At 46.7% G+C, this 26,531-nt stretch overlaps 1 protein-coding gene across 4 annotated transcripts in view; it reads right to left on the bottom strand.

The window, feature by feature from the left end:
• The window catches only part of RNF103 (ring finger protein 103), a 39,053-nt gene that overhangs the window by 12,299 nt on the left and 223 nt on the right, over positions 1-26,531 (bottom strand). For 3 of the 4 annotated variants that reach the window (XM_068132509.2, XM_068132510.2, XM_078766797.1), the window contains exons 2-6: positions 20,613-20,866; positions 16,675-16,817; positions 15,907-16,025; positions 1,193-1,281; positions 390-1,012 (exon numbers count right to left, since the gene is read on the bottom strand). In XM_068132509.2, coding sequence (XP_067988610.2) covers positions 390-1,012; positions 1,193-1,281; positions 15,907-16,025; positions 16,675-16,817; positions 20,613-20,838 — 1,200 coding nt within the window. In that variant the 5' untranslated portion in view covers positions 20,839-20,866. Of the gene's footprint in view, positions 1-389; positions 1,013-1,192; positions 1,282-15,906; positions 16,026-16,674; positions 16,818-20,612; positions 20,867-26,396; positions 26,517-26,531 lie in introns of those variants that run through there. The other variant, XM_068132511.2, reaches the window with a different exon arrangement.

The raw sequence follows: 26,531 nt of genomic DNA, 5'->3' as shown, positions 1-26,531 counted from the left end.
TCACATGGTCGACCAAGCTCGTACTGTTCTTGTAGCCAATTCCACCACCAGTTATTTGTCAATAGTTTTTCAGTGCTTCTCACAGAGTTCCGCTTTGCCATAAACTCCATTAATAATTTCTCCAAAAACAATTCATCAGAGAAAAATGGCTAACAAATCATCAAAATTGCAAACAAAGGCCAAATGGAAATTTCTCGCCATGGCAGATGCAGCACAGAAGGCAGGGGCCTACACTGGTTCTGCCAGCCCATGCCAGGTGGAGGCCGAGATCAGGCGAGGGCCTTTACCGGCTTGTATCAGATTGTGCAAAAAACATTTTTTGAAATCATAAAACTTTTTTTTGGCCATAAATTATGTTAAGACCTATACAGTTTGTTTCAGGTACTGACCTTGAGTGCTAGCTCATGGCAGGGCTGCAGCAGAGGAAGCTGTAGAAAACCCAGAAGCGGGAGCCACGATAATAGGAAAAGGATATTTGAAGAGCCAAGAGAACGGATGAGCATAGCAAAGCGTTTGACAGCAGCACCACATGTTAGGAAAATGTCAAGCCAGGCGATCCCATTTAGGAGGCCGAGGCTGAGCAAGAAAAGGTCATTGACCTCTGGCTGCAGAAAGCGCAGGAAAAGGTCAAGGCATCGCAGGTTGTGGTGCTCGCCACGCCGAGTACCATACATGTAAGTGCCTTCAGGAGTTTGCACCAGGTAAGCAGGGAAGCGGGTAACTCCCAGCTTATCTGAGCAGTGTTCCACATCCTTGGTGGACCAACCCCTCATGTCCACAAACAAGAAGTCCATACGTCCAGAAAAGCGGGCGGCAAGTGCTGCAAAAAACAGTGGTGGATGCTGGAGTGGAGCCAACAGCAGTACAGATATGAGGGGCCAGCTCTGGGAATTCCGCTCTTTTAGTCGTGCATTCAGTGATGTTGGAGATCGGGCCGTCGATATGCGCTTCGATGCGATGCTGTGCACCCACTCCAAGACGTTGCGTGCTTCCAAAGGCATCCCTTCAAACTCTGTACACAGTCACAACAATCTCCCTTAAACATGGTTGAGAGATACAAATACCTGATGCCATTTTCTTTCTCCAAACACTGGTCATGGCTGTGCACAGGGCACAACAAGCATAATCATTCCAATTTTGCATATGCAAGTTCTCAAACGTGGCACAAGTTTGCAAATGTGGAGAAGCGTACCATACAGATCCACCTTCCCCTTAGAGGTATTAGTTTGCGGAACGGCCAGGATCAGTCGAGGCCCCAACCAACGCCGCTTAATGCAGAACCTACAAAGCACGCAACCATGGCAAAACAGCACAGAACACTTTTTCAAAATACAGGGCAGTCCTATTACAAAGAACGGATGAATGTTATAACAAAAGTGAGTTTTTGTGAAAAATCTCCATTTAAGGAATTTATTTCAACTCCATATCTTGAACACTAAAATGTGGGATTTAAATTTCTTTCAATCAATCGTTTTTCGCTATTGTAGATATATCAAGTAAAACTGTCCATAATGACGACTTTATTAAGCCCTATCACTGCAAAACAAGGGACAAAGATAAAATGGCATATGTAATATGCAGATACATTCTTTTGTTGAAGACTTTTGGATGATGTCATAGTGACGCATGTTGAACATGTCCCACATCTTTAAAATATAAAGCTCCAGGGCCATATGAGTATGTATCCCATATCTTTGACAGAACTTGAAAGAAATCGCAGAGCAGATAAGCATGAGGTTAACCAACTTCTTTAATAGCTCTAATAACTTTTCCAAGTTGGCCTCGAAAGCCAGTTGCCGACTGGGCATCCTCCGTCGTGCAAAGTCCTTCCTTGGCACACCTGAGATCCTCACCACATACAAGCCTTTCATCCGCAGCACAATGGAATACTGTTCTCCCCTCTAGGCTGGTGCTCCTGCGTCCTGCCTCACACCTAGCTCGGCTTCAAGCTGTTGAAACCGAAGCTTTCAGAATCAATGGAATCTCCCGCGATGAAGCTATCTCCGAGGGCCTTTCACTCATTCACCGCAGGCAGGTTGGTGGTCTTTCTCTCTTCTACCGACTCCTCTCCGGCCTTGCTCCCCCAGCTCTCTCTGTGCTCTGTCCCCCAAATATTCCTACAGGTCGCACAAGATCTGCCAGCGCCCTCATGGTTAAACTGCCAAAATCAAAACTCTCTGCTCACCTTCACTCTTTCATTCCTCTTTTCTCCTGCCTCTGGTACAAACTCCCTCACTCTCTTCAATCCCACTCCTCCCTTCAGGTCTTTCAAACAGCTGTTCACCACCATCTCTTATCTTCCCCCATCCAAAACCTTGATCTTTTCTACCCCCATTAATTCACCCCAGATCCACTTTTTTGAAACACCGACTTCTTTCCTGGAAGTCCTAGCAGTGTCCATGTGGTTTTTTAAAAATCTCTCCCCCCCCCCCATTCCCATGCCTCCTCCCCCCAAGCCCTCTCCCTCCTACAGATCTCCCGATGTCCCTGCTCTCCATCTTGTTCTCCCGCTCCCTTTATCGTATTGTTGCGAATATGGAATTTGACCTCCATATCCGCTTGTAAATATTCCCCTATCTTCTCCGATACTCCCCAACTCTCCCCTTACCCCATTCCCTAGTCCCATTGTCTGTAAACAACACCCATTAGAGCCGATCTTCCCCTTCATTCCCCCATTAAATGTCGTGCCCAGGTCCCCCGCACCACACGTAGACAATTATAGGACATCTTGCTAGTTATTCTTAATCTATGTCAGTTAAGGACTTGTTTCCATTAATTATGACTCTTCGTTGCACCAGAATGTGATGATATGGCACCAGTAGGAGTTTAGGACCTCCCCATACCTCTCCGCATCTCTTCCCCATGAAGAAGCGCCAACTACAACAACAACAACAAAAGAGGGGGGCGGCGCGGTGACGGCATGGGGAGTGGGCGTCCTCCTTCCGGCTCGGTTAGCCGCCATTGACCACGCGCTCCACGGGGTTACCACGAAGGGGCTCCCTGTCGGCCCCTCGTCAAGGGCGGAGCCGGTAACCCCCGCACCCAATGAGAAGCCATGGGCCGATGCCATCTGGGGCGGCGCTAACGAGCCGAGGGCGTGTCACTCCCCGCCGGATATACGCGGCCCCGCGCCGGACGTGACGTCAGATGCGCCCCGAGCTTGGAAGGACAAGACGCCACCCTCCCGAGCGCTGAGCGACCTCCCCGGCATCTCCACCAAAGTCGCGACCCACGAGCGCTGAGCGACCTCCCCGCATCTGCTGGACACCACCGTACGTGATTCTGTCCCTGAGCCAGGTGCACCTGAGCCATCGACTGCCGCTTTCCTTGCCATCAAATCCCGTGTGAGTCAGCGTTGTCCCGTTTATCTGTGGTCTGTCTAGGGTTAATATAAGGTTGTGTCTAAGTGCCCACCTTCCTATGTTTCCCTCTTGTCCCTGTAATCTAACCTTTTCCGCCTTAATATAACCTCCTCCGGAGGTCTTGAGAACTGAACCCCTGGTGTCGTATTGTGTGATTGTAACCCAGCCGGGTGTCTTCTCTTTCCTATTGAGCCAGCGTAGCGCGATTAGTTAACATTCGGGCACAATCGGGTAACTTGTACGGATACGGCGGCCATCCCGCTCGGCCCACCATACCATCAAAGTCGTATCTGTAACAATTGGTGTCGGGAGTGAGATTCGAGGCCCGACCAAATTTTGAAGGAAAAAAAAAAAAAACGAATAGAGGAAAAAAAAAAATTTGGTCAAAATTTGGAGCGGCCGAAATTTCGAATTTGTTTTACGAAACTCGAATTTTGAAAGTCGCGCTATGGCGGATCAAGACGGCTGGGGTCCGGTAGGGGAGAGTGAAGCAGGGTCGGTCCAGGACCAAATTGAGACACGTGAGGAGAGCGAAACAGCGGGGGTAGCAGACGCGCGAAATGGCGCCTCGCACATAGCTACGTGGGCCGCACCCGCTGCACAAGTGGGAGGGATGGCCCAGATGCAGGTCCTCATGGAGCAATTTATGGCGCAAATGCAGGCGTCCCTCAAACTGCAGAGTAACCAATTGGGGAACCGGATGGATGCTCAGAGTGAGCAAATGAGGGTTGATAGTGGGCGAATGGAGGGCCAAATGGGGGTAATGGGAAACCAAATGGGGGTAATGGGAAACCAAATGGGGGTAATGAGGGACGAAGCGAGGGGTACCGGTGAGAAGTTAGACAATAATTTTGAGGAGTTAGACAAGAAAATTGGGAAGTTAGACAATAATTTTGAGGAGTTAGACAAGAAAATTGGGAAGTTAGACAATAATTTTGAGGGGTTAGACAACGGGATAAAAGAAGTGAAAAATGGGTTAATGGGGGTAGAAAATAGAATGGCTGCCCAGGAGAATCAGATAGAGGGAGTGAAAAATGGGTTAGAGGGGTTAGAAAACAGTATGGAAGGCAAATTGAGGGACATGAGGGACCAAGCGGAAAGGGAAGTTAAACAAATGGAGCAGCAGATAGAGGGGGTCAGAATGGGGGTAGAAACCAAACTGGATGCTCACAGGGAGGAAATGGAGCAGATGAGGGTGGCATCTGGGCAGGAGATGCAAGTGATGGGAGAGGAGATCAGAAGAGGAGTGAGTGAGGAGGTCGGAGGAGTGCGCGAGGAGGTGAGGCACTGTGAGGAGCACATGGAGAAGGAGGTGAGAAAGGGGACTGTAAAATTGCAAGGGGGCATAGAGGACCTGACGCAGGAGGTGGAGCAGCTGACGGTGGGACAGACGGAGTTAGTGGAGCAGGTTCAAAGGAACACTGCGGTATTAGGAGGTTTAAAAGCGACACAGAGAGAACTAAAAGATGACTTGATAGCGACAAAGAGGGAATGTCAGATGGTACGTGAGGGACTGACAACGAGGTTGGACGAGGTGATAGAGGTAATGGAGACGAAGGACCGGCAGGTGAGGACGCACATGGAAACGGTCAAGGTAGCCTTGGAGGACGAGCTTGAGGAGACGTACCGGGGAATAAAAGAGGTGAGGCACAAATTAGAAGAAGTGGAAGAAGGGATGAGTGAAATTAAGAAGCGACGGAGAGGGGATAACAAGGAGATAAAAGAGGAGATAAAAGAATTGGTCCAAAGTCTGTGTTTGGATCGTGATGATGTGCTCATTAACCGGATGAGGGATTCGCAGGTGATGGAGGAGAAGCGAAGAGGAAGAGGACCCGGTGTAAGTGGTGACCAATATGGTCGTGCGTATGATGCGCCAGGGGATTTAAGAAGCTTGGGGGTCGAGATGGACCCGGGTGTTCGTGAGAGGCCGTTGGTGAAGTGTGCGACAGGTCTGGTGTGCGAAAATGGAGGTGTGCAAGAAAGTCCGACTCTGGGGTGTGTGAGGAAAAAGTGCGTGCCAAGGAGTGAGTGTGCTGGCGAGAGTGAGTCGGTCGTAGCGCGTGTGCGAGGGAGCACATGGAAGCGTGGTGTGGTGAGTGTTACAGAGGGTGTGACGGGAGAGTGTGCGCAGGAATGTGCGCGAGAAAGGTGTGTGACAGACAGGTGCATGAGGAAAGAGTGCGCTGTCAGAAGTAAGGAAGAGTGTCCACCTGTGGTGAGTGTTACAGAGGGTGTGACGGGAGAGTGTGCGCAGGAATGTGCGCGAGAAAGGTGTGTGACAGACAGGTGCATGAGGAAAGAGTGCGCTGTCAGAAGTAAGGAAGAGTGTCCACCTGTGGTGAGTGTTACAGAGGGTGTAACGGGAGAGTGTGCGCGAGAAAGGTGTGTGACGGACAGGTGCATGGGGAAAGAGTGCGCTGTCAAGAGTAAGGGTGAGTGCGTTGTCAAGAGTGGTGGTGAGAGGAGTGAGAGTGACAAGGAGAGTGAGCTGGTTGTGACAGGTGAGCGAGGATGTACACCTGGGATGGAAGGATGCACACCTGGAATGGTAGAGCGTGAGTGGGAATGCACGCTGGAGTTGGTGGTGAGGCACATGGTTGGGTGTGCGAATGAGGGCACACCTGTGATTGTCACAGAGGAGGTGACCGAGGAGGGGGCGCGAAGCGGTGTATTGGTGAGGTGTGCGAGCAACGAATGTGTGCCAAAGTGTTCGGTGGTCAGGTGTGTGACCAAGGCTGTGAGTGGAATGGGTGTGCCTGGGTGTGTAAGGAACGGTACGAGGAGCATGGAAACGGCTGGATGTGTGAGCAAGGAACGGGCTGCGGGGTGTAAGCATGCAGGTGAAGCATCGACGTTACACGGGTTAGAGGTTAGAGCGACTTATAGCCGAGTCGGGCCCTCGGTGCGTGCTGGGCCTCGCTTTGAACGGCCGCGTCCAGGCTCCACTAGGCGGAGCTGGCAGCCCGATAGAAAGGGTCGTCATGGCGACCACTTTTTGGTGAGACGTGCCGGCAGGTCGAGATCGGGGCATTGGATGGCTCCACGCCGAGGTGGTGCGTGGGATCTCGGCACGGGTGAGCCCCCGTCCCTGCACCGAGTGCCGGACGCATCCAGCCGCTGGCACAAAACAACCAGCATCCATTGTTTGGCTTTACGAAGCCGGGCTTTGGACAGGAATTGGCGCACCGAGAGGTATTAGTGAGTCAACTGGGTGATGAGGTTAGTGTTTTGGACCCAAAATTAGAGAAAAAACAAAATTTGATGATTGGCAAGGGATTGGCAGTAGTGATTGGCAGATGATGGGCAGTGATTGGCAAATTTTTAATTTGTTGAAATTTGATGTGCAAAATTGGTAGTGAGAGACCCCCGATGTGGTGGGATGGCAAATCCACCATCCTTCCCATGGTGGGGCAAAGGAGCAATAGCTTATGGGGTGTATGGCAGTGAAAACTAGCCCGGGTGGGTTAGGATATTGATAGGGATCTAGCGAAGATGACAGTAGGTAACGTTAAGTTTAGTTAGTGACTGATACCTGTAGTGGGGACGCAGGTAGATTAGTATGGATGATAATGACGTGGGAGCGCAATAGTTTAAAGGGACGACTGGGAAGCGCAAGTTTCAGAAGGGAGTAGTTAGCTGAGATGATGCTGCGTGTGTGTGAGGATTGAACAGGTGTGATTGCACAGGTGTGCAACTGGACAGGTGTGTGGAGCAGTGTATGAGTAGTGAGTGTTGTGGATCAGCGCGAATGCGCTTGGGGAGAGAAGGGTGCAGGTGGCACCAGGTGTGAGAACACAGGTGTGCAGGTACAGGTGTGTGGAGAGAGTTGGAGTAAGTGGTACGGAGTGGTGTGCATGGTGCGAAGGTGTGGATGGGGGAAGAGTGGACCCCCTTTCACGAGTACCCGGGGTGGGTAGTGTAAGTGTTAGGTAGAGGGTGCAGGTAAATTGTGGTTGGATATTGGCATTTGTGGTGCGGTTGCAGAATGGTGTTGTGGATGGGTGCATTAGTGTTGTGGAAATGGCTGGGCGTGTAGCCTGTTAGTGTGTGTAGTTGGTTGGGCACTCCACCACTGTGAGGATGTCGGCCAGGTGAGGCCGCAGGTGGGCTCTGGGAGCCGGTAGTTGTGAGTGGGTGCCTGAGGATCCCGGGTGTGGATCGGGTAGCCCAGTGCCAGAGAGGGCACCGAGTGGGGAGAGCGCCAGAGGGCCTGCCCCAGTTAGTTAGGTTAGGGTAAGGAGCAGGTAAGCTCGGAGGCAACTGCAGTGGTGGAGGGGTGCAGGTGGGTAGACCCACTGGGAGAGGTACACGCCACAGCCCAGAAATTGTACGAGGGCACCGGGAGATGAATCGGGGGAGTGAGACCCCAAATTGAAGAGCACCACAGTTTGGCCAATGGGAATTGGTTTTTAGAACCCATAGTGTAAGAGGGCCAATGGGTTGGCCGGAGAAAGACCCCGGGTAGTGTAAAGTTGTTAAAGTCATTTAGGAAATAGTTAGGATTGATGAACCTGTCGCACCATACGCAGCCACTTACCTGTGGTGATGATGATGACTCCACACCTGTGTTTTCTTTGTTTGTGTTGCAGAAATGAGAATTGCTGTTGGATTTGTGAGACGCATCACGACGTGGATGAGACATTGGGGTGATTCCATCTCTCCCTCCCTAGGAGGGACTGATGATGAATTGGTGATGGCAAATTTTGATGTTGAGTTGAAAATGGCAAATTTTGATGAGAGTTGAAAATGGCAAATTTGATTGGTTAGGAGGGAGAGAAGACGAATTTGGTATATGGGAGGAACGGGGAAGACAGTAGGGATGTTTGTGGATTTGTAAAGTAGATGTTTATGGGTAGTGTTGTGTTTTGTTGATACAGTAAGGGGTAAGGGAGGGGCCATGTAGGTTACCTGGTGGGGGGGGCGTACGGTAGGAACGTACCTGTCTCACCTGGTTCCCATGTGCCCCCAGTGTGCATCACCTTGCATTGCGTGCACTTTTGCGCCCTTACCACCTTGCTCACTGTCTTGTTTTTGTCTCCCACCTCCGAGGATCTGGCTTTGGGGTAGAGAGAGAGGAGAGAGAGGTGCTGGCGACGCAGTTGTGGGCCTGCACTTTCGCTGCTTGCTGCCGGGATCGATACACCATATGGACCGCAATGTTTGTGGCCACCCACGATGGACCGCAGCTCTTTTGCGGCCAAGCACCACCCGTGGAAGGACCTATGGGTCAACGTGGCACCTATGCCATACAGGTGAACCACTTTTAGTTGACACCAAGTGCACCACAAGAAGAGCAAGAGACACCTGCAGGGTTAGGGGTTGTCGCATTTATTTTTAATCATTGAACAATGGTGACTGCACCGATTGGTGGTGGGGTGGTGCTTTTGATGCTCGGGAAGGGTGCTCTGCACGTTATTAAAGGCCGTCGGCCACAGAGCACTCGTGGGTTGGTGTATCGATGTTGGCAAGCGCGCTCTCTCTATGCATAACATCTGCATGTGTTCCTCCAAAAACAGGTCCTGGATCGTAGTGTAAATAGCAGCGTAGTCTTGTAAATAATGTTCCCTACCGGCTGTATGTTTAGTTTGAGGATTCTTTCCGGATTCGGTTATCCTGTGGGTGTGTTTCTGAGAGGAGAAGGGTGCAACGTCGCAGGGGGACATATTTACTCATTTGTGAATATCTATAAAACTGTCGCACTCAGGGTAGAGTTAATAGTAGAGGGAACTACATTGCGTGCCACACTAAAGTAGGTAAAAATTTATCGGGTCGGGACGCCCCGAGGGTAGAGAAGGGTGCAATGTTGCGAATATGGAATTTGACCTCCATATCCGCTTGTAAATATTCCCCTATCTTCTCCGATACTCCCCAACTCTCCCCTTACCCCATTCCCTAGTCCCATTGTCTGTAAACAACACCCATTAGAGCCGATCTTCCCCTTCATTCCCCCATTAAATGTCGTGCCCAGGTCCCCCGCACCACACGTAGACAATTATAGGACATCTTGCTAGTTATTCTTAATCTATGTCAGTTAAGGACTTGTTTCCATTAATTATGACTCTTCGTTGCACCAGAATGTGATGATATGGCACCAGTAGGAGTTTAGGACCTCCCCATACCTCTCCGCATCTCTTCCCCATGAAGAAGCGCCAACTACAACAACAACAACAAAAGAGGGGGGCGGCGCGGTGACGGCATGGGGAGTGGGCGTCCTCCTTCCGGCTCGGTTAGCCGCCATTGACCACGCGCTCCACGGGGTTACCACGAAGGGGCTCCCTGTCGGCCCCTCGTCAAGGGCGGAGCCGGTAACCCCCGCACCCAATGAGAAGCCATGGGCCGATGCCATCTGGGGCGGCGCTAACGAGCCGAGGGCGTGTCACTCCCCGCCGGATATACGCGGCCCCGCGCCGGACGTGACGTCAGATGCGCCCCGAGCTTGGAAGGACAAGACGCCACCCTCCCGAGCGCTGAGCGACCTCCCCGGCATCTCCACCAAAGTCGCGACCCACGAGCGCTGAGCGACCTCCCCGCATCTGCTGGACACCACCGTACGTGATTCTGTCCCTGAGCCAGGTGCACCTGAGCCATCGACTGCCGCTTTCCTTGCCATCAAATCCCGTGTGAGTCAGCGTTGTCCCGTTTATCTGTGGTCTGTCTAGGGTTAATATAAGGTTGTGTCTAAGTGCCCACCTTCCTATGTTTCCCTCTTGTCCCTGTAATCTAACCTTTTCCGCCTTAATATAACCTCCTCCGGAGGTCTTGAGAACTGAACCCCTGGTGTCGTATTGTGTGATTGTAACCCAGCCGGGTGTCTTCTCTTTCCTATTGAGCCAGCGTAGCGCGATTAGTTAACATTCGGGCACAATCGGGTAACTTGTACGGATACGGCGGCCATCCCGCTCGGCCCACCATACCATCAAAGTCGTATCTGTAACAGTATGTTTTATGTCAGTTTGTCTTTTTGTGATCAATGTTAGCTCTTACACGAGCCTCGATCTTGTATCCAAAAAAACAACAAAAAAAAACAGCTCGCGAGAGTTAAGCTCCATACTTATCCTCAGATAAGTGGGGGAGCTTAATTTTTAAGTTGAACTACTGATTACATACATGTGAAACCGATAACACATTTTTTTTTTTTTTTAACTTTCAAACAAATAATTTGCTCCAAAGCAAAGTTAATTAGGCAAATGGTTTGAATACTTATTGCAACTGAGAAACATCAGATTTTTCTCTGTTAATCCACTTATTCATATTTTATCTGCATTTTTAGCTTCATCACTTTGGAGTAGTTTGTGAAGACTCTATATACCAAGTTTGATTTGAAAGCATCATGAAACTAGAACGGCACTCGGTAGAGCGCATACCTCCATCAGGGTGAACGGTTTTTGTTTTGTATCCCAATGATAGGCCGGATCTGGATTCGGACCTGAACCAAAATCTAATTGCTTGTTCTTGTCAGATACCCAACTCATCCACCAAGTTTTGTCATAACTCATCCACAATTTTTTGAAACATCGTACTGCATATCGTTTTTGGCCCTATCACTCAATGGTGAAGAATCACTTATCAAAATGATCTCATCCGGATCCGGATTTCAATCTTCACTCCACAAAATTGAATCATTTTGTCCTTGTCACATACACAACCTCTACACCAAATTTCCTCCAAATCCGTCCACAACTTTTTAAGATATCTTGTTCACAAAGAAAGACAGACAGACAGACAGACAGGGGTAAAAACATAACCTCCATCCAGCTTCGGTTGATTTTGAAATAAAATTATGATTTTGGAATTGGCTCGATACGAACCTGCTCCCGAATCCGGAAGTGAAGAAATGACGACAATGAGCTGGTTTGTTAATATGTCAATACAATCGTGATTTAACACAGTATTTTGTGATTGTATCAATGTATGATTGGAATGATGCTGTTTGGAATGAAAATAGAGACAATGAGTTTAAATATGAATGAGGAAATAACGTGAGGGTTTCTACTTTATAACCGCGACATTCGCGGATTCGCCATATGCACAAGGAGGAACAGTTTGAATTTCCTCTATTTGCAAGTTTACAACTTTGGTAGGGAGCAGGTGTTCCAGTACAACAAATTGTCACTCAAACAACCAGTCTATGAAAGGTAAACTTTCGTTAGAATGTAACTTCGCTGTATCATGAAGCACAGCACAAAAAACCAATGAAGTTTATTTTAACACTCCAGCAAAAGTACAATCGAGAACGAAGCCGATGGCACACAATCACAAATCCCCACGGTTCCCACATCACGGAGAGTTGAAAGATGGAATGACCATGACCATCCATCAGGAATGACCCAATATCAAATTTGAGTTATTTTTTTCCATTTTGACATCTGTGACACCAAGTTCCCACCCACTGGGGCATGAACCGGGGGTCAAATCGCAAAAATCGTTACATATTCAATGCATCCCCAATGCTGATTGCACATGCAAAGTTTCATTCAAATATGTTAACAGATGTGCCTGAAATTGCAATTTTCGGTACTTGACCGTTTGACCCCGCCGAGGGGGCGGGGCCAAAATATACGGCTCTTGCACCTTCCTGCCATGTGGAGGTAGATCAGAACGACCAAATTTGGTGAATTTCTGACCAACCGTTTTGGAGGAGATAGCGTGATGGACAGACAGACAGACAGACATACGGACAGAGGGAACCGATTACAATATTCCCCCGTTTTTTTCTCAAAAAGCATGGGGATAAAAACACATTTGTAATTGAGTTTCCTTGTCTTATGTGTAGAAACTCCTCCAGGAGTTCGAGAAAAATAAAACAACAAGAGGGAGAATTGATTTGCAATACATGTCCTCTTACCACTACTAGTCAGGTTCACTATGTTTTTTCGTTCAAAATCATGGTAGATTAGCAAACCTATACATTTTTGGAAACGTTATTACATGGAAAATCTGAAAATCAATGTTTACTTTGCCAATTCCGACCAATTCGATTCGACCAATTCGACCAATCGACCAATTCCATTCGACCAATTCGACCATTCGACCAATCGCTTCGATCGCCCATTCGACCATTCGACCAATTCGATTCGATTCGATTCATCGAATTCGATTCGATCGACCATTCGACCAATTCGATTTGCCAATCAATTTGACCGACCTTTGCTTGTGTGGAACGGACTGTGAAAACGATGCGGACTATATTGTCGGATACGACACACAGGACAGTGATGACGAACTCTAAATGGCATATTCTGTAATCGTGTATGTTTGATGCCATTGACTGCCTGTGTATATTTTGTCATTGACTGCCTGTGTAGATGTGAAGTTATACTGACTGCATGTGTATATATGATTTTGCTGACTGCCTGTGTATGTTTGGTGATATGAATTATTGTGACACATTTGGATGTTATTAACTGCCTGTACAAAATGATAACATGTATTTGATTATGCAACTTATCGCGAATATAAAGACAGTATTTTGCAATTCAAAACCTTTGATTCATGTCTTACCATTCCCCATAGCACTAATTTGATACTTTCATTGGATTCCTTGTCCCTGAAAATATAGGTTTAGTATATTTTTAAAAGTTTTTAGGGTAATTAGAGGCAGAAATAGAACAAAATATGTATTTTACAGTGGCCATTTTGAAAATCCCAAATGGCCGCCATACAGGTATCTCTCCAAATGTAAACATTGATTTTTAGTTTCCTTATGCTATAACCTTTCCAAAAATGTATAGGTTTGCTAATCTACCATGATTTTGAACGAAATATAATTTATTGACATAGTGAACCTGACTATACCAGTCCCAATAAATATTCTTGTTCCAAACAAAAATGGCATAACTGTGACAAATTGACGGTACGCCCCTAAAGTCAAACGTATTCTGTAGATTAATCAGAGTAAAGCAACGTGCTAAGTTTCAGTTGAATATGTTAAAGGGTATGGAAAAAAGTGGAGAAAACCACAGGTGGGATGGACAGACAGACATAGAGCAAACCTAGAATACACTCCAGGTAGAGGACTAATAACTTGAAAAATATTTTGTATTCTTCATGAATGACAACATCGATGTACCCTGGATGTTCAGACGCTTTTTTTTTCTTTTTTTTTTTTTGTATACTGAATCGAGGCTCGTGAAAGAGCTAACATTTACTTCACAAACAAATCAACCAGATAAACAAAATATAAAAAAAGAGGGAGCGGAAGACAAGATGGGGAGAGAAGGGGAAGCACACAAACACAACATTTGAGAGCAGGGAGATGTGTGGAAAGGAGAGGGCTTGGGGGGAGGAGGCGTGGGAAGGAGGGGGGGGGGGGAGGGAGAAGTATAAAACACAAGGACACCAAGGACTTCCAGGACAGAAGTTGGTATTTCAAAAAAGTGGAATTGGGGTGAAATTAGTAGGGGTACAAAAGATCAAGGTTTTGGATGGGGGAAGATAAGAGATGGTGGTGAACAGCTGTTTTGAAGACCTGGAGGGTGGAGTGGGATTGAAGAGAGTGAGGGAGTTTGTTCCAGAGGCGGGAGAAAAGAGGAATTAAGGAGTGAAGGTGAGCAGAGAGTCTTGATTTTGGCAGTTTAACCATAAGAGGGTTGCAGGCAGATCTTGTGCGACCTGTAGGAATATTTGCGGGACAGAGCCCAGAGAGAGCTGGGGGGGGGGGGGGCAAGGCCAGAGAGGAGTCGGTAGAAGACGGAAAGACCACCAACCTGCCTGCGGTGAGTGAGTGAGAGGCCCTTGGAGTTAGCTTCATCGTGGGAGATTCCAACGATTCTGAATGCTTTGGTTTCAACAGCGTGAAGACGAGCTAGGTGTGAGGCAGGAGCACCAGCCCAGAGGGGGGAACAGTATTCCATTGAGCTGCGGAAGAAAGCCTTGTATGTAGTGAGGAGCTCAGGTGTGCCAAGGAAGGACTTCGCACGACGGAGGATGCCCATTCGGTGACTGGCTTTGGAGGCCAGATTTGAAATGTGGTTTTCCCAGGAAAGATCATGGCAGATAGTGAGACCCAAAAGCTTGAGTGACAGAACTTCTTGGAGAGGATTATTCAGAAAGTGGATGGGAGGGTTGTCCAGTCGGTCTTTTCGGAGAGACATCGTAAGAGTGTGAGATTTGTCAGGATTGAAAGACATGTTCCACTTGTTTGCCCAGTCTGTGATTTTGTCCAGGTCTGCAGAGAGTGAGGAGGCTGCAGACTGCCGATCTGAGGGATGAAGAATGGAGCGACAGAGAGTAGAGTCATCAGCAAAGATCAGCATCAGCTTTCCCAAAGCTCAGCGGACATTTGTCCAAAGTCAAGTCAGATGTGTGTGCAATTTGTGTTGTATTCTTCTGCTGGAACTTAGACAATCTAAAAAAAAGCCCTATAATAAGATAAATTGAATGGAATAGAAGTAGTGAGAAAAGGAAAGAGATAGGGAAGGTGGGATTATGATTATACAATGCCTCGAGGAAGGAGAGGGTCAGGAGTCGACTATTGCATTTGTCACCTCTGCCACCGAAGATGGAAAGAGATGATGTTTTCACCCGTCTGTCCGTTCGTCTGTGAGCAGGAAATCTCAAAACTTTATGGATGGATTCAGATGAAATTTGGTGGATACGTTGGGGGTGTGACAAGAACTAATACATTGGATTTTGGTGAAGATCCGAATCTGGATCCGGATATGAAAATTATTTATTTTGTTAAGCGATTCTTCACCATTGAGAGATGGGGCCAAAAACGATATGCAGCACGGTATTTCAAAACGTTAAGGACGAGTTACAACAAAACTAGATGGATGAGTTGGGTAAGTGAAAATAACAAGCAAATTCGATTTTGCTGCAGGTCAGAATCCAGATGCCGCCTATCAGTGGGATACTATCCTCTTTTCTTCCGCCTCTGGAACAAACTCCCTCACTCTCTTCAATCCCACTCCTCCCTCCAGGTCTTTAAAAGATCTGTTCACCACCATCTCTTATCTTCCCCCATCCAAAACCTTGATCTTTTCTACCCCCACTAATTTCACCCCAAATCCACTTTTTTGAAATACCAACTTCTTTCCTGGAAGTCCTTGGTGTCCTAGTGTTTTATACTTTTCCCACCCCCCCCCCCCCCCCACTCCACCCCTTCACACGCCTCTTCCCCCCAAGCCCTCTCCCTCCCACACATCTCCCGATGTCCCTGCTCGCAAATGTTGTGTTTGTGTGCTTCCCCTTCTCTCCCCATCTTGTCTACCGCTCTCTCTTTTTATATATTTTGTTTGTCTGTTTGATTTGTTTGTGTGATAAATGTTAGCTCTTTCACGAGCCTCGATTCAGTATACAAAAAAAAAAAAAAAAAATACTAAACGTTAAATGTTCAGCCTGGTGGAGGTATGTGCTCTACTGAGTGCCGTTTTAGTGTTTCTTATGTAACATATAAACGACCTTCAAACAAATAAATGTGGTTAATATAGTAGTTACTTCTGAGCTCCTGAGAAGTAAACTAAGGTGGTAGGATATTCACAGCCACCCAGGTGGTACTTTGACCTGTCTCTTAGGAATTCAGTGTAACATTGATTCTGCTGACCTGGGGTCCATGGAGCAGTGAAAAGTTCCCGTACGAATACCAAAGCGAGAGACCTTTTGGACGACCTCCTTCCACTCAGCCCGGGTGAGCAGAGAGTGATGGTGGAACCCACATGTAATCTACAACCATCGGTCATGACACAAAACACTGAGCAAGCAAAACATTTGACTGCAGTACATTATTGGTTTATAACAAACAGTTGGCCATTTTCATCCTAAAACAACCTATAAATGCTACATGCACTCATTGCATTGATTTATTGCAGTACTGGGCTGGCAGGATGGCCTGGAGGTACGCACACTCGCCTCTAAGCTGCTTAGCCTGGGTTTGAATCCCGACCAAGCTATAAACTGTCATCCCAGTGTTTCACAGGCCGGGTGATTCATCAATGTGTGTGCGGTCCCTCAGATCGACGTAAAACGGGCGTCCAGTCTGCTAAATTAGTTGGTGGACGTTAAAGATCCTATTGTGTTCTTCGCGAAGCGTAAGCGAGCTATCATCGGCACACTGAACAAATTACAAATTCCTTCCATAACCAGCAGAGGGCATTGCATCAGCGGCACAACCCTCAGCCAATTATGGTGCCGTGTGGCCTTGTGCTGCATATAACCGAAGAAAAAGATTGCAGTACTTTCATTTTAAGCTCTCAAAATCTTTAGAAAACTGGATACGGAGACAGGTACAGCGACTGGATACAACGTGGTAAAAAAAACAAAAAACTGACAAAAGTGAGAGCAATTTGATTTCAAAATACACGATTGTGGTTACCTGCACAAGCCACACGCTGTCTTTCGAATCCTCCACCTGCTCAAAGAAATGGAGTTCTCCGGTGAAGTCTGTGCTGCGTTGGACATCTCCCTCATCCTGCCGCTCCTTTAGCGCAGAGTAAAGCTCACCTTCAGTCACCTCACCTTAAAGTACAGTACATAGTGGACACTCACCTCAAGGTCATACGGCAGAATAAAGACTTGCACTCACCTGTCTCCACTCATTACAACACCTCCGCAGCATGACAAATTGATGGTCATAGGCCCTTTTCACCTCATCCAATTCCAATCAAATTCCTTTTATTTTTGCATTATTTCACTACAAGCCATCCACACCAGTGCACCATTCACTCTCCTGTTTAAGATGGTGACTTGAATTTGTCTCTGCAGGTATTCAGTCTGATGCATATTTCAGAATTACATTTCGATGAGGGTCATCAAGGTAAACACCAAAAATAAGGATGGTGGATCGATGTCGACAAAGGAATTGCAATATATGTATATAGTAAGGGCATTTTATGAGATATTTCACAAATCTGTTAACTAAATTGTTACCAAAAAATTTCTTCACCAATATGTTTGTAAAGGTGTGTAATAACATGTGTTAAAATGTTGAAGTTCAACTCCTGTGGGAAACCCAGAAAAAAAGCTGCTGAATTCGGGTACCGAAAAATTATTTTCGAGAATTTTTTTTTTTTAAATCGGCCCTTAAGTAACTTATGAGGGGTCAAATAAGGGTTTTCATGATTCTGAGTTGATTGTTAACATTTATATTTTCACTTTTACATTTACACACAAAGTAGCTTTTATTTCACATACATATATAATACTCAAGAGTTATTTCTCATTCACAATGTCAGAAGTTTCAACAGTCATTGTCTATGTCTTATTCAGACTCTTCTGTCTTCTTCAGACTTCAGACTTCAGACTCAAAATGTCTGTTTCCCCAACCTCCATAAAGACCACCTGATCATTACTTGACAATTCACTTTCACTGGCTGGCACTTTGGCTGTCATCACTGTTTGATCCTCAAGCGCAGCATCAACCGCAACCTCATCATTGATCTGTTCATCGGTTTCCTCCACAATGGTGTCAAGAGTGCCAGAAGTATCTGGAACATCATCTCCACTCCTACTATTAAGGAAGCAGTATTTGTAGTTTTGTGTCTCCGTGTAAGACTCAGTGTATCCCAGCCGGTGGAACTTGTTGAGCATCCATTTTGACCCAAATCTATGATCAAGTTGTATGGCAAGCCCCATTTGGTGTGGCAATACTCCAGACCGAGGTCGACAGGCCTTAATAAAATTCTGCCCCCAAACGGCAACTCTTTCGTCTGTCTTGACAATCGGTCTCAAGAACATCTGAAGGCTTGCAGGAACAAGTGTCAGCTGACTATCGATGTCAGTCATACTGTGTGTGGTGGGGTATGACTTTGGACCTAAATCAATCAAGGCAATATCATTGGATATGAACTTGAGTGCCGTCTTTATGATCTGAGTCTTCTCATCTCCATGGTCAAGATTAGCATGATGCCCTCGCAGAATATTGTCGGTGTCATCTTTGAGACAGAGTACATCTGCCCTTCTTTCCTGTGTTGTGAAATACAAGGTGTCTTCGTATTTCTCTAGAAGTTTTATCTTTAGCCAATGCTTTGAATAAGAAAGGCTCTTCTCTGGTGACTGATCAAACTCCTGCAGCTTTTCATGGACTTGGTCCATGTTCATTACCCCATGCTCTAATTCTGAGTCTAACCATTCGCAGAATTCAATAAAAACTGCCTCTCACTCCTCATCAATACTCCTCTGTCCTCTCTTCCTTTTTCCTTCCTCATCAGTCTTGGACAAACTGTCACCTCTCGCAAACATAAGTTTGCATCGCAAATGGTACAGTGTTTCTTCTGCTACCAAGTCGTTGATCCCTTCCAGGCGTCCAGTGACTTCAGTGCCCCAGTCATCCCCGCGACTCCGTGCTGTCTTCAGCAAGCTTGCCATCAGTGTATCTGCAGTCAAATTATCTGGCACTCTGTATTTCTTTCTAGCTTGTGCTGGATTATTTTTGTAGAGCTGGGCTGGTTGGTTGCAAAGAATGCATACATCCTTATACAGGAGGTCAACTGACTGTGATCTTCTAGAACTGCAGCCAGTTGATGAACTGAACTCACAAGTAGTGCGTCTTCTCTTCAACTTTGATGACTCTTTCTCTGCCTTTGATGCTTGAGCTGACTTCTTGGTGGTTGCAACAAAGTTGTTGTACAGATCATTTTTACACTTCTGGTGGTACCTCAGTTTTCCTTCCTTTTGAGCCTCCTTCATACGTTCCACAACAGTAACATTTTCGACAGTTTCTGCTTGTTTCAATAAAGTTGAGTATCCCTTTGGAGTTGCCTGTATGAGCCTTTCAGCTGGTGTATCCGAGCGTGCACAGATGAAGCAATTGAGCACAGGTGGAGTAACGTCTTCATCCATATTGCTCGACTCCATGTCCTGCAAAGTAGAAAATGAGATATATTTAGAAATTATTTTTCCACAAAGGAGTGTCTGTGGTGAAATATAAATGTTAACAATCAACTCAGAATCATGAAAAACCCTTATTTGACCCCTCATAAGTTACTTAAGGGCCGATTAAAAAAAATAAAAATTCTCGAAAATAATTTTTCGGTACCCGAATTCAACAGCTTTTTTTCTGGGTTTCCCACGGGAGTTGACCTTCAACATTTTAACACATGTTATTACACACCTTTACAAACATATTGGTGAAGAAATTTTTTGGTAACAATTTAGTTAACAGATTTTCATATGTTTCCCTTACTAATAGTTGTACAACCCACATCCACCTATCATCCTCTGAGGCAACAGCCACAACCCTGCCAGGCCCGTTTAGGCCTTACATAATGTAAGCAATGCAAGCATTATCCATGTGGCAAATTTTGTCTCCAAATCAATGTGTGAAAAATCATACTCGGCAATCGGAAGAGTGCATACCTCCGCCAGGCTGAACAATTTACGTTTTGTATCCCACTGATAGGCTGGATCTGGATCAGGACCTGAACCAAAATCGAATCAGCTTGTTCTCGTCACCTAACTAACTCATACACCAAGTTTGTCATAACTGGTCAACAACGTTTTGAAATATCGTGCGATACAGTCGGACCCCGACATTCGTGGGGGATACGTTCTCAGAAAATGCCGCGAATGTCGTATCTGCGAATGTGGGAGCATTGTTTGAATGATCTGAGGTTGTCTTCAGTTGCATTTGCCTTCCTGTAGAAGAACGCAAGTTGTTTTAAAGCAACTGCCTCACCACAGGATTCAGAGTACCAAGAGCAGGAGGATGGGTAAGATAAGAGATGGGATGAGTCTGCATAAGACAGAGTATGTTTCTGTGGAAGAATTCCCAGGTTGAAATAATATCAGCGGTGGTGGTTAGAGGAGACTAGTTCTGGTGTAAAAAAAAAAAAAAAAAAAATTATTTATTTTTCTTTTTTTTTACCGTGAATACGCGAATCGTGAATGTACAAGCAGGTCACATGTTATGAACCGTGAATGTTGAGGTCCGACTATATCGCTTTTGACCCCATCTATCTCTCAATGGTGAAGAATCACTTTAAAATTTAATTTAAATCATAAATTCACCAAAATATAATTAATCCGTCCTTGTCACACACCCAACCCATCCACCAAGTTTCGTCCAAATCTGTCTACAACTTTGAGATATCCTGCTCACAGAAAAACAAAACGACAGACAGACAGACAAAGAGAAGACAGGGATGAAAACATAACCTTCGTCCAACTTCAGTGGCCGTGGTAATGAATTCAAGCTATTTGAAAGCCCTTTGTTGGGGATTAACTCCACCGTTTTAGCAGAATGTCGGATGCTACAGGAAAGCATTTTCACTTTCTTCCTCTAATCACTGCAAAGTAACCACCACCACCACTCACCTGAGCTCTCCAGCAGCCTTCCTGCATCGGCCCGGCCCAGCGTAGCACCAAAGCTCAGTCCCCGGCTTTCCAACAAGACCCGCAGGCGGCGCAGGCTCAGCTCCATGGGGTCTGCAAGCCGTAGAGCAAACTCTGCGGAGCTACACCAGGCTGCGGCTTCGAGGAGCCGCGCCAGCAGGAACAGGAGGCATAGGTAGAGAAGCAGCAACAGAAGTCGTGCCCACATCTCAGCACCTAGTTTGTCAACCGGCCAGCTGCAAATACAGAATTGAACAAAGACAATACCTTCATGGCAGGTACACACATAGTGGTGCAGCTCAGATATCACACATGAACATACATGCCAATGCTCTGGATCATTGCATCTCAGCTTCGGAATATTTTTAACCGAGGGAATTGGCTTCAATACCCAGCAAACGACAAAGGTAACTCGAAGAATGACATTTAATTTTAAGATAAGTGTATCAAACTATCAAAAAAACACAAGTACCTGTGGTCGCGATCGGACTACATTATTGCTGAGTTTAGGTAAACTTGAACACCTGTTCTATAGGGGAGCAGCGGGAAGGGTCATATTATTCTCTCTGTGGTATCAAGATTACAGTAGATCTAGGCTCAGGTCTGTTAGTCTGTCAGGGATGCGATAAGCATATAATGCCTCAAGAACGTCAGGTTTCCTTGCTTTCAGCCAAGTGTTAAACAGCAGTAGTGACTGTTAATAAAGTTAATCATACCTGTTTGTTGTTTATAATATTTTTTAGTTCCGGTAGGGGGACCCCACAAAACGGCACAATAAGCTATTTATACATGTTAATACAGCATTTGTCCAAGGAAGAAAAACCTCTTGGGGAGGTGCGGTGTTATTCATATTAATATTGTTTGTTAATAACATTGATATTATGCTATTATCATTGGTGTTGTTATTACTTTTGGTATTAGAAGCGGCCTTGGAAAAACGCCACAATAAGCTATCTGTACACCTTGACATGGATTTCGCCCAATGCGGAAAACCCCGTTTCGGCTATGAGCCAGACCCTCAAAATTTGGTTAACGGTACCATCGAGGGGGAATAATGCTATGTATGATTTTTGACACGGTATGTGTCCCTAAATATTGAAAAGTTATGATACCATTCTATAAATCTCGGCCTACTCTAAGTTAGCAATATTTATCCAACTTGAAAGCCCGCTTGGCATTTGCAAAAAAGCACCTAAAGGACTCTCAGACTGTGAGAAACAAAATTCTGTGGGCTTTCATGTGTCTTTCACTGAGGAGAGGCTTCCGTCTCGCCACTCTGCCATAAAGCCCAGATCGCTGGAGTGTTGCAGTGATGGTTGTCCTTCTGGAAGTTTCTCCCATCTCCACACAGGATCTCTGGAGCTAAGCGAGAGTGACCATCGGGTTCTTGGTCACCTCTATTACCAAGGCCCTTCTCCCCCGATTGCTCAGTTTGGCCGGGCGGCCAGCTCTAGGAAGTGTCCTGGTTGTTCCAAACTTCTTCCATTTAAGAATTATGGAGGCCACTGTGCTCTTGGGAACCTTCAATGCAGCAGAGATTTTTTTGTAGGCTTCCCCAGATCTGTGCCTCGACACAATCCTGTCTCTGAGCTCTGCAGGCAGTTCCTTCGACCTCATGGCTTGGTTTTTGCTCTGATATGCATTGTCAGCTGTGAGACCTTATATAGACAGGTGTGTGCCTTTCGAAATCATGTCCAATAAATTGAATTTACCACAGGTGGACTCCAATCAAGGTGAAGAAACATCTCAAAGATGATCAAGAGAAATGGGAGGCACCTGAGCTAAATTTCAAGTGTCATAGCAAAGGGTCTGAATAGTTATGTAAATGTGATACTTCAGTTTTTTCTTTTCAATAAATTTGCAAAACTTTCTAACATCCTGTTTTCTCTTTGTCATTATGGGGTATTATTGAGTGTAGATTGATGAAGGAGCTTGACATGACTCCACGCATGGCTGGCGGACTTCCTCTCTAGTCGTAGTCAACGTGTGGCCCTGAATGAGTTTCTCTCATCTCCTCTTCCCGTTCAGGCTGGAGTTCCCCAAGGCAGTGTCCTGGGCCCTGTGCTTTTTCTGGTCTTCATCAATGATCTCTCTGACTCTCTTGAAAATCCTCTCTATCTCTTTGCTGATGACTCTACTCCCTGTCGCTCCATTCCTCATCCCTCAGATCGGCAGTCTGCAGCCTCCTCACTCTCTGCAGACCTGGACAAAATCACAGACTGGGCAAACAAGTGGAACATGTCTTTCAATCCTGACAAATCTCACACTCTTACGATGTCTCTCCGAAAAGACCGACTGGACAACCCTCCCATCCACTTTCTGAATAATTCTCTCCAAGAAGTTCTGTCACTCAAGCTTTTGGGTCTCACTATCTGCCATGATCTTTCCTGGGAAAACCACATTTCAAATCTGGCCTCCAAAGCCAGTCGCCGACTGGGCATCCTCCGTCGTGCGAAGTCCTTCCTTGGCACACCTGAGCTCCTCACCACATACAAGGCTTTCATCCGCAGCTCAATGGAATACTGCTCTCCCCTCTGGGCTGGTGCTCCTGCCTCACACCTAGCGCGTCTTCACGCTGTTGAAACCAAAGCGTTCAGAATCATTGGAATCTCCCGCGATGAAGCTAACTCCAAGGGCCATTTACTCACTCACCGCAGGCAGGTTGGTGGTCTTTCCGTCTTCTACCGACTCCTCTCTGGCCTTGCCCCTCCAGCTCTCTCTGGGCTCTGTCCCCCAAATATTCCTACAGGTCGCACAAGATCTGCCTGCAACCCTCTCATGGTTAAACTGCCAAAATCAAGACTTTCTGCTCACCTTCACTCCTCTTTTCTCCTGCCTCTGGAACAAACTCCCTCACTCTCTTCAATCCCACTCCACCCTCCAGGTCTTTAAAACAGCTGTTCACCACCATCTCTTATCTTCCCCCATCCAAAACCTTGATCTTTTCTACCCCCGCTAATTTCACCCCAAATCCTACACTTTTTTGAAATACCAACTTCTGTCCTGGAAGTCCTTGGTCTCCTTTTGTTTTATACCTCTCCCCCCCCCCCCCCCCCCCCTTCCCACGCCTCCTCCCCCCAGGCCATCTCCCTCCCGCGCTTCTCCCTGCTCTCAGGTGTTGTGTTTGTGTGCTTCCCCTCCTCTCCCCATCTTGTCTTCCGCTCCGTCTTTTTGTATGTTTTGTTTGTCTGGTTGATTTGTTTGTGGAATAAATGTTAGCTCTTTGACGAGCCTCGATTTAGTATACAAAAAAAAAAAAAAGGAAAAATGAATTTAAACGATTTCAGCATTATGCTGCAACATAACAAAATGTGAAAAAAGTGAAGGGGTCTGAATACTTTCTGAATGCACTGCATACCTTGTCAAAAATCATCCAGAGCATAACACCCCCTGAATGGTACCGACCACCCTTACAGGCTCATAGCCTACTTGGGGAAGGGGTCAAATTAGGTCGCTAGCTCATAGCCTACTTGGGGAAAGGGGGCAAATTAGGTCGCTAGCTCATAGCCTACTTGGGGAAAGTGGGCAAATTAGGTCGCTAGCTCATAGCCTACTTGGGGAAAGTGGGCAAATTAGGTCGCTCGCTCATAGCCTACTTGGGGAAAGGGGGCAAATTAGGTCGCTAGCTTATAGCCTACTTGGGGAAAGGGGGCAAATTAGGTCGCTGGCTTATAGCCTACTTGGGGAAAGGGGGCAAATTAGGTCGCTAGCTCATTGCCTACATGGGGAAAGTGGGCAAATTAGGTCACTAGCTCATAGCCTACTTGGGGAAAGGGGGAAAATTATGGAACTAGCTCATAGCCTAGTTGGGGAAAGGGGGTAAATTAGGTCGCTGGCTTATAGCCTACTTGGGGAAAGTGGGCAAATTAGGTCACTAGCTTATAGCCTACTTGGGGAAAGGGGGCAATTAGGTCGCTGGCTTATAGCCTACTTGGGGAAAGTGGGCAAATTAGGTCGCTAGCTTATAGCCTACTTGGGGAAAGGGGGCAAATTATGGAACTAGCTCATAGCCTAGTTGGGGAAAGGGGGTAAATTAGGTCACTGGCTTATAGCCTACTTGGGGAAAGGGGGCAAATTAGGTCACTGGCTTATAGCCTACTTGGGGAAAGTGGGCAAATTAGGTCACTAGCTTATAGCCTACTTGGGGAAAGTGGGCAAATTAGGTTGCTAGCTCATAGCCTACTTGGGGAAAGGGGGCAAATTATGGAACGAGCTCATAGCCTAGTTGGGGAAAGGGGGTAAATTAGGTCACTGGCTTATAGCCTACTTGGGGAAAGTGGGCAAATTAGGTCACTAGCTTATAGCCTACTTGGGGAAAGGGGGCAAATTAGGTCGCTGGCTTATAGCCTACTTGGGGAAAGTGGGCAAATTAGGTCGCTAGCTTATAGCCTACTTGGGGAAAGGGGGCAAATTAGGTCGCTAGCTCATAGCCTACTTGGGGAAAGTGGGCAAATTAGGTCGCTAGCTTATAGTCATAGCCTACTTGGGGAAAGGGGGAAAATTAGGTCGTTAGCTCATAGCCTACTTGGGGAAAGTGGGCAAATTAGGTCACTGGCTTATAGCCTACTTGGGGAAAGTGGGCAAATTAGGTCACTAGCTTATAGCCTACTTGGGGAAAGGGGGCAAATTAGGTCGCTGGCTTATAGCCTACTTGGGGAAAGTGGGCAAATTAGGTCGCTAGCTTATAGCCTACTTGGGGAAAGTGGGAAAATTAGGTCGCTAGCTTATAGTCATAGCCTACTTGGGGAAAGGGGGAAAATTAGGTCGCTAGCTCATAGCCTACTTGGGGAAAGTGGGCAAATTAGGTCACTGGCTTATAGCCTACTTGGGGAAAGTGGGCAAATTAGGTCACTAGCTTATAGCCTACTTGGGGAAAGGGGGCAAATTAGGTCGCTGGTTTATAGCCTACATGGGGAAAGTGGGCAAATTCGGTCGCTAGCTTATAGCCTACTTGGGGAAAGGGGGCAAATTAGGTCGCTAGCTCATAGCCTACTTGGGGAAAGTGGGCAAATTAGGTCGCTAGCTTATAGTCATAGCCTACTTGGGGAAAGGGGGAAAATTAGGTCGCTAGCTCATAGCCTACTTGGGTAAAGGGGGCAAATTATGGAACTAGCTCATAGCCTAGTTGGGGAAAGGGGGGAAATTAGGTCGCTAGCTTATAGTCATAGCCTAGTTGGGGAAAGGGGGTAAATTAGGTCGCTGGCTTATAGCCTACTTGGGGAAAGGGGGCAAATTAGGTCGCTAGCTCATAGCCTACTTGGGGAAAGTGGGCAAATTAGGTCACTGGCTTATAGCCTACTTGGGGAAAGTGGGCAAATTAGGTCACTAGCTTATAGCCTACTTGGGGAAAGGGGGAAAATTAGGTCGCTAGCTCATAGCCTACTTGGGGAAAGGGGGAAAATTAGGTCGCTAGCTTATAGCCTATTTGGGTAAAGGGGGCAAATTATGGAACTAGCTCATAGCCTAGTTGGGGAAAGGGGGCAAATTAGGTCGCTAGCTTATAGTCATAGCCTACTTGGGGAAAGGGGGAAAAACTATAACGACAACACCAAGTACACGGCAGTCCCATCAACAAAATCGAAGGCCGACGACGACTATCCCCGCGTAAGAGGCCAAATGTTAGCTCTTCAATGTGTTCGCTCTTACACGAGCCTCGATTCTGTACACAAAAAACAAAAGCCTCATTTGTAGGCCGAGTCTCTCTCCAATAAGCATCGAGTTCATGCAACAACCACCAAATACCAGCGTCGGGTTCCTCACAATCACCTGGGCCACAGCACATCGCCTCGCCTCGCCGGCTTCGCGAGTTCAAACTGTGTCCGTTATCCAAATGGCCATGCAAGGACTTCCCTGCACTGTACTCTCTACCTGTCCACTCCGCTGCCTAGTTACCACTCAGTA

The sequence above is a fragment of the Myxine glutinosa genome, chromosome 12 (genome assembly GCF_964187855.1).
Source record: "Myxine glutinosa chromosome 12, kmMyxGlut1.1, whole genome shotgun sequence".
Lineage (NCBI taxonomy): Eukaryota > Metazoa > Chordata > Myxini > Myxiniformes > Myxinidae > Myxine > Myxine glutinosa.
This window is presented reverse-complemented; position numbering and strand designations above follow the sequence as displayed.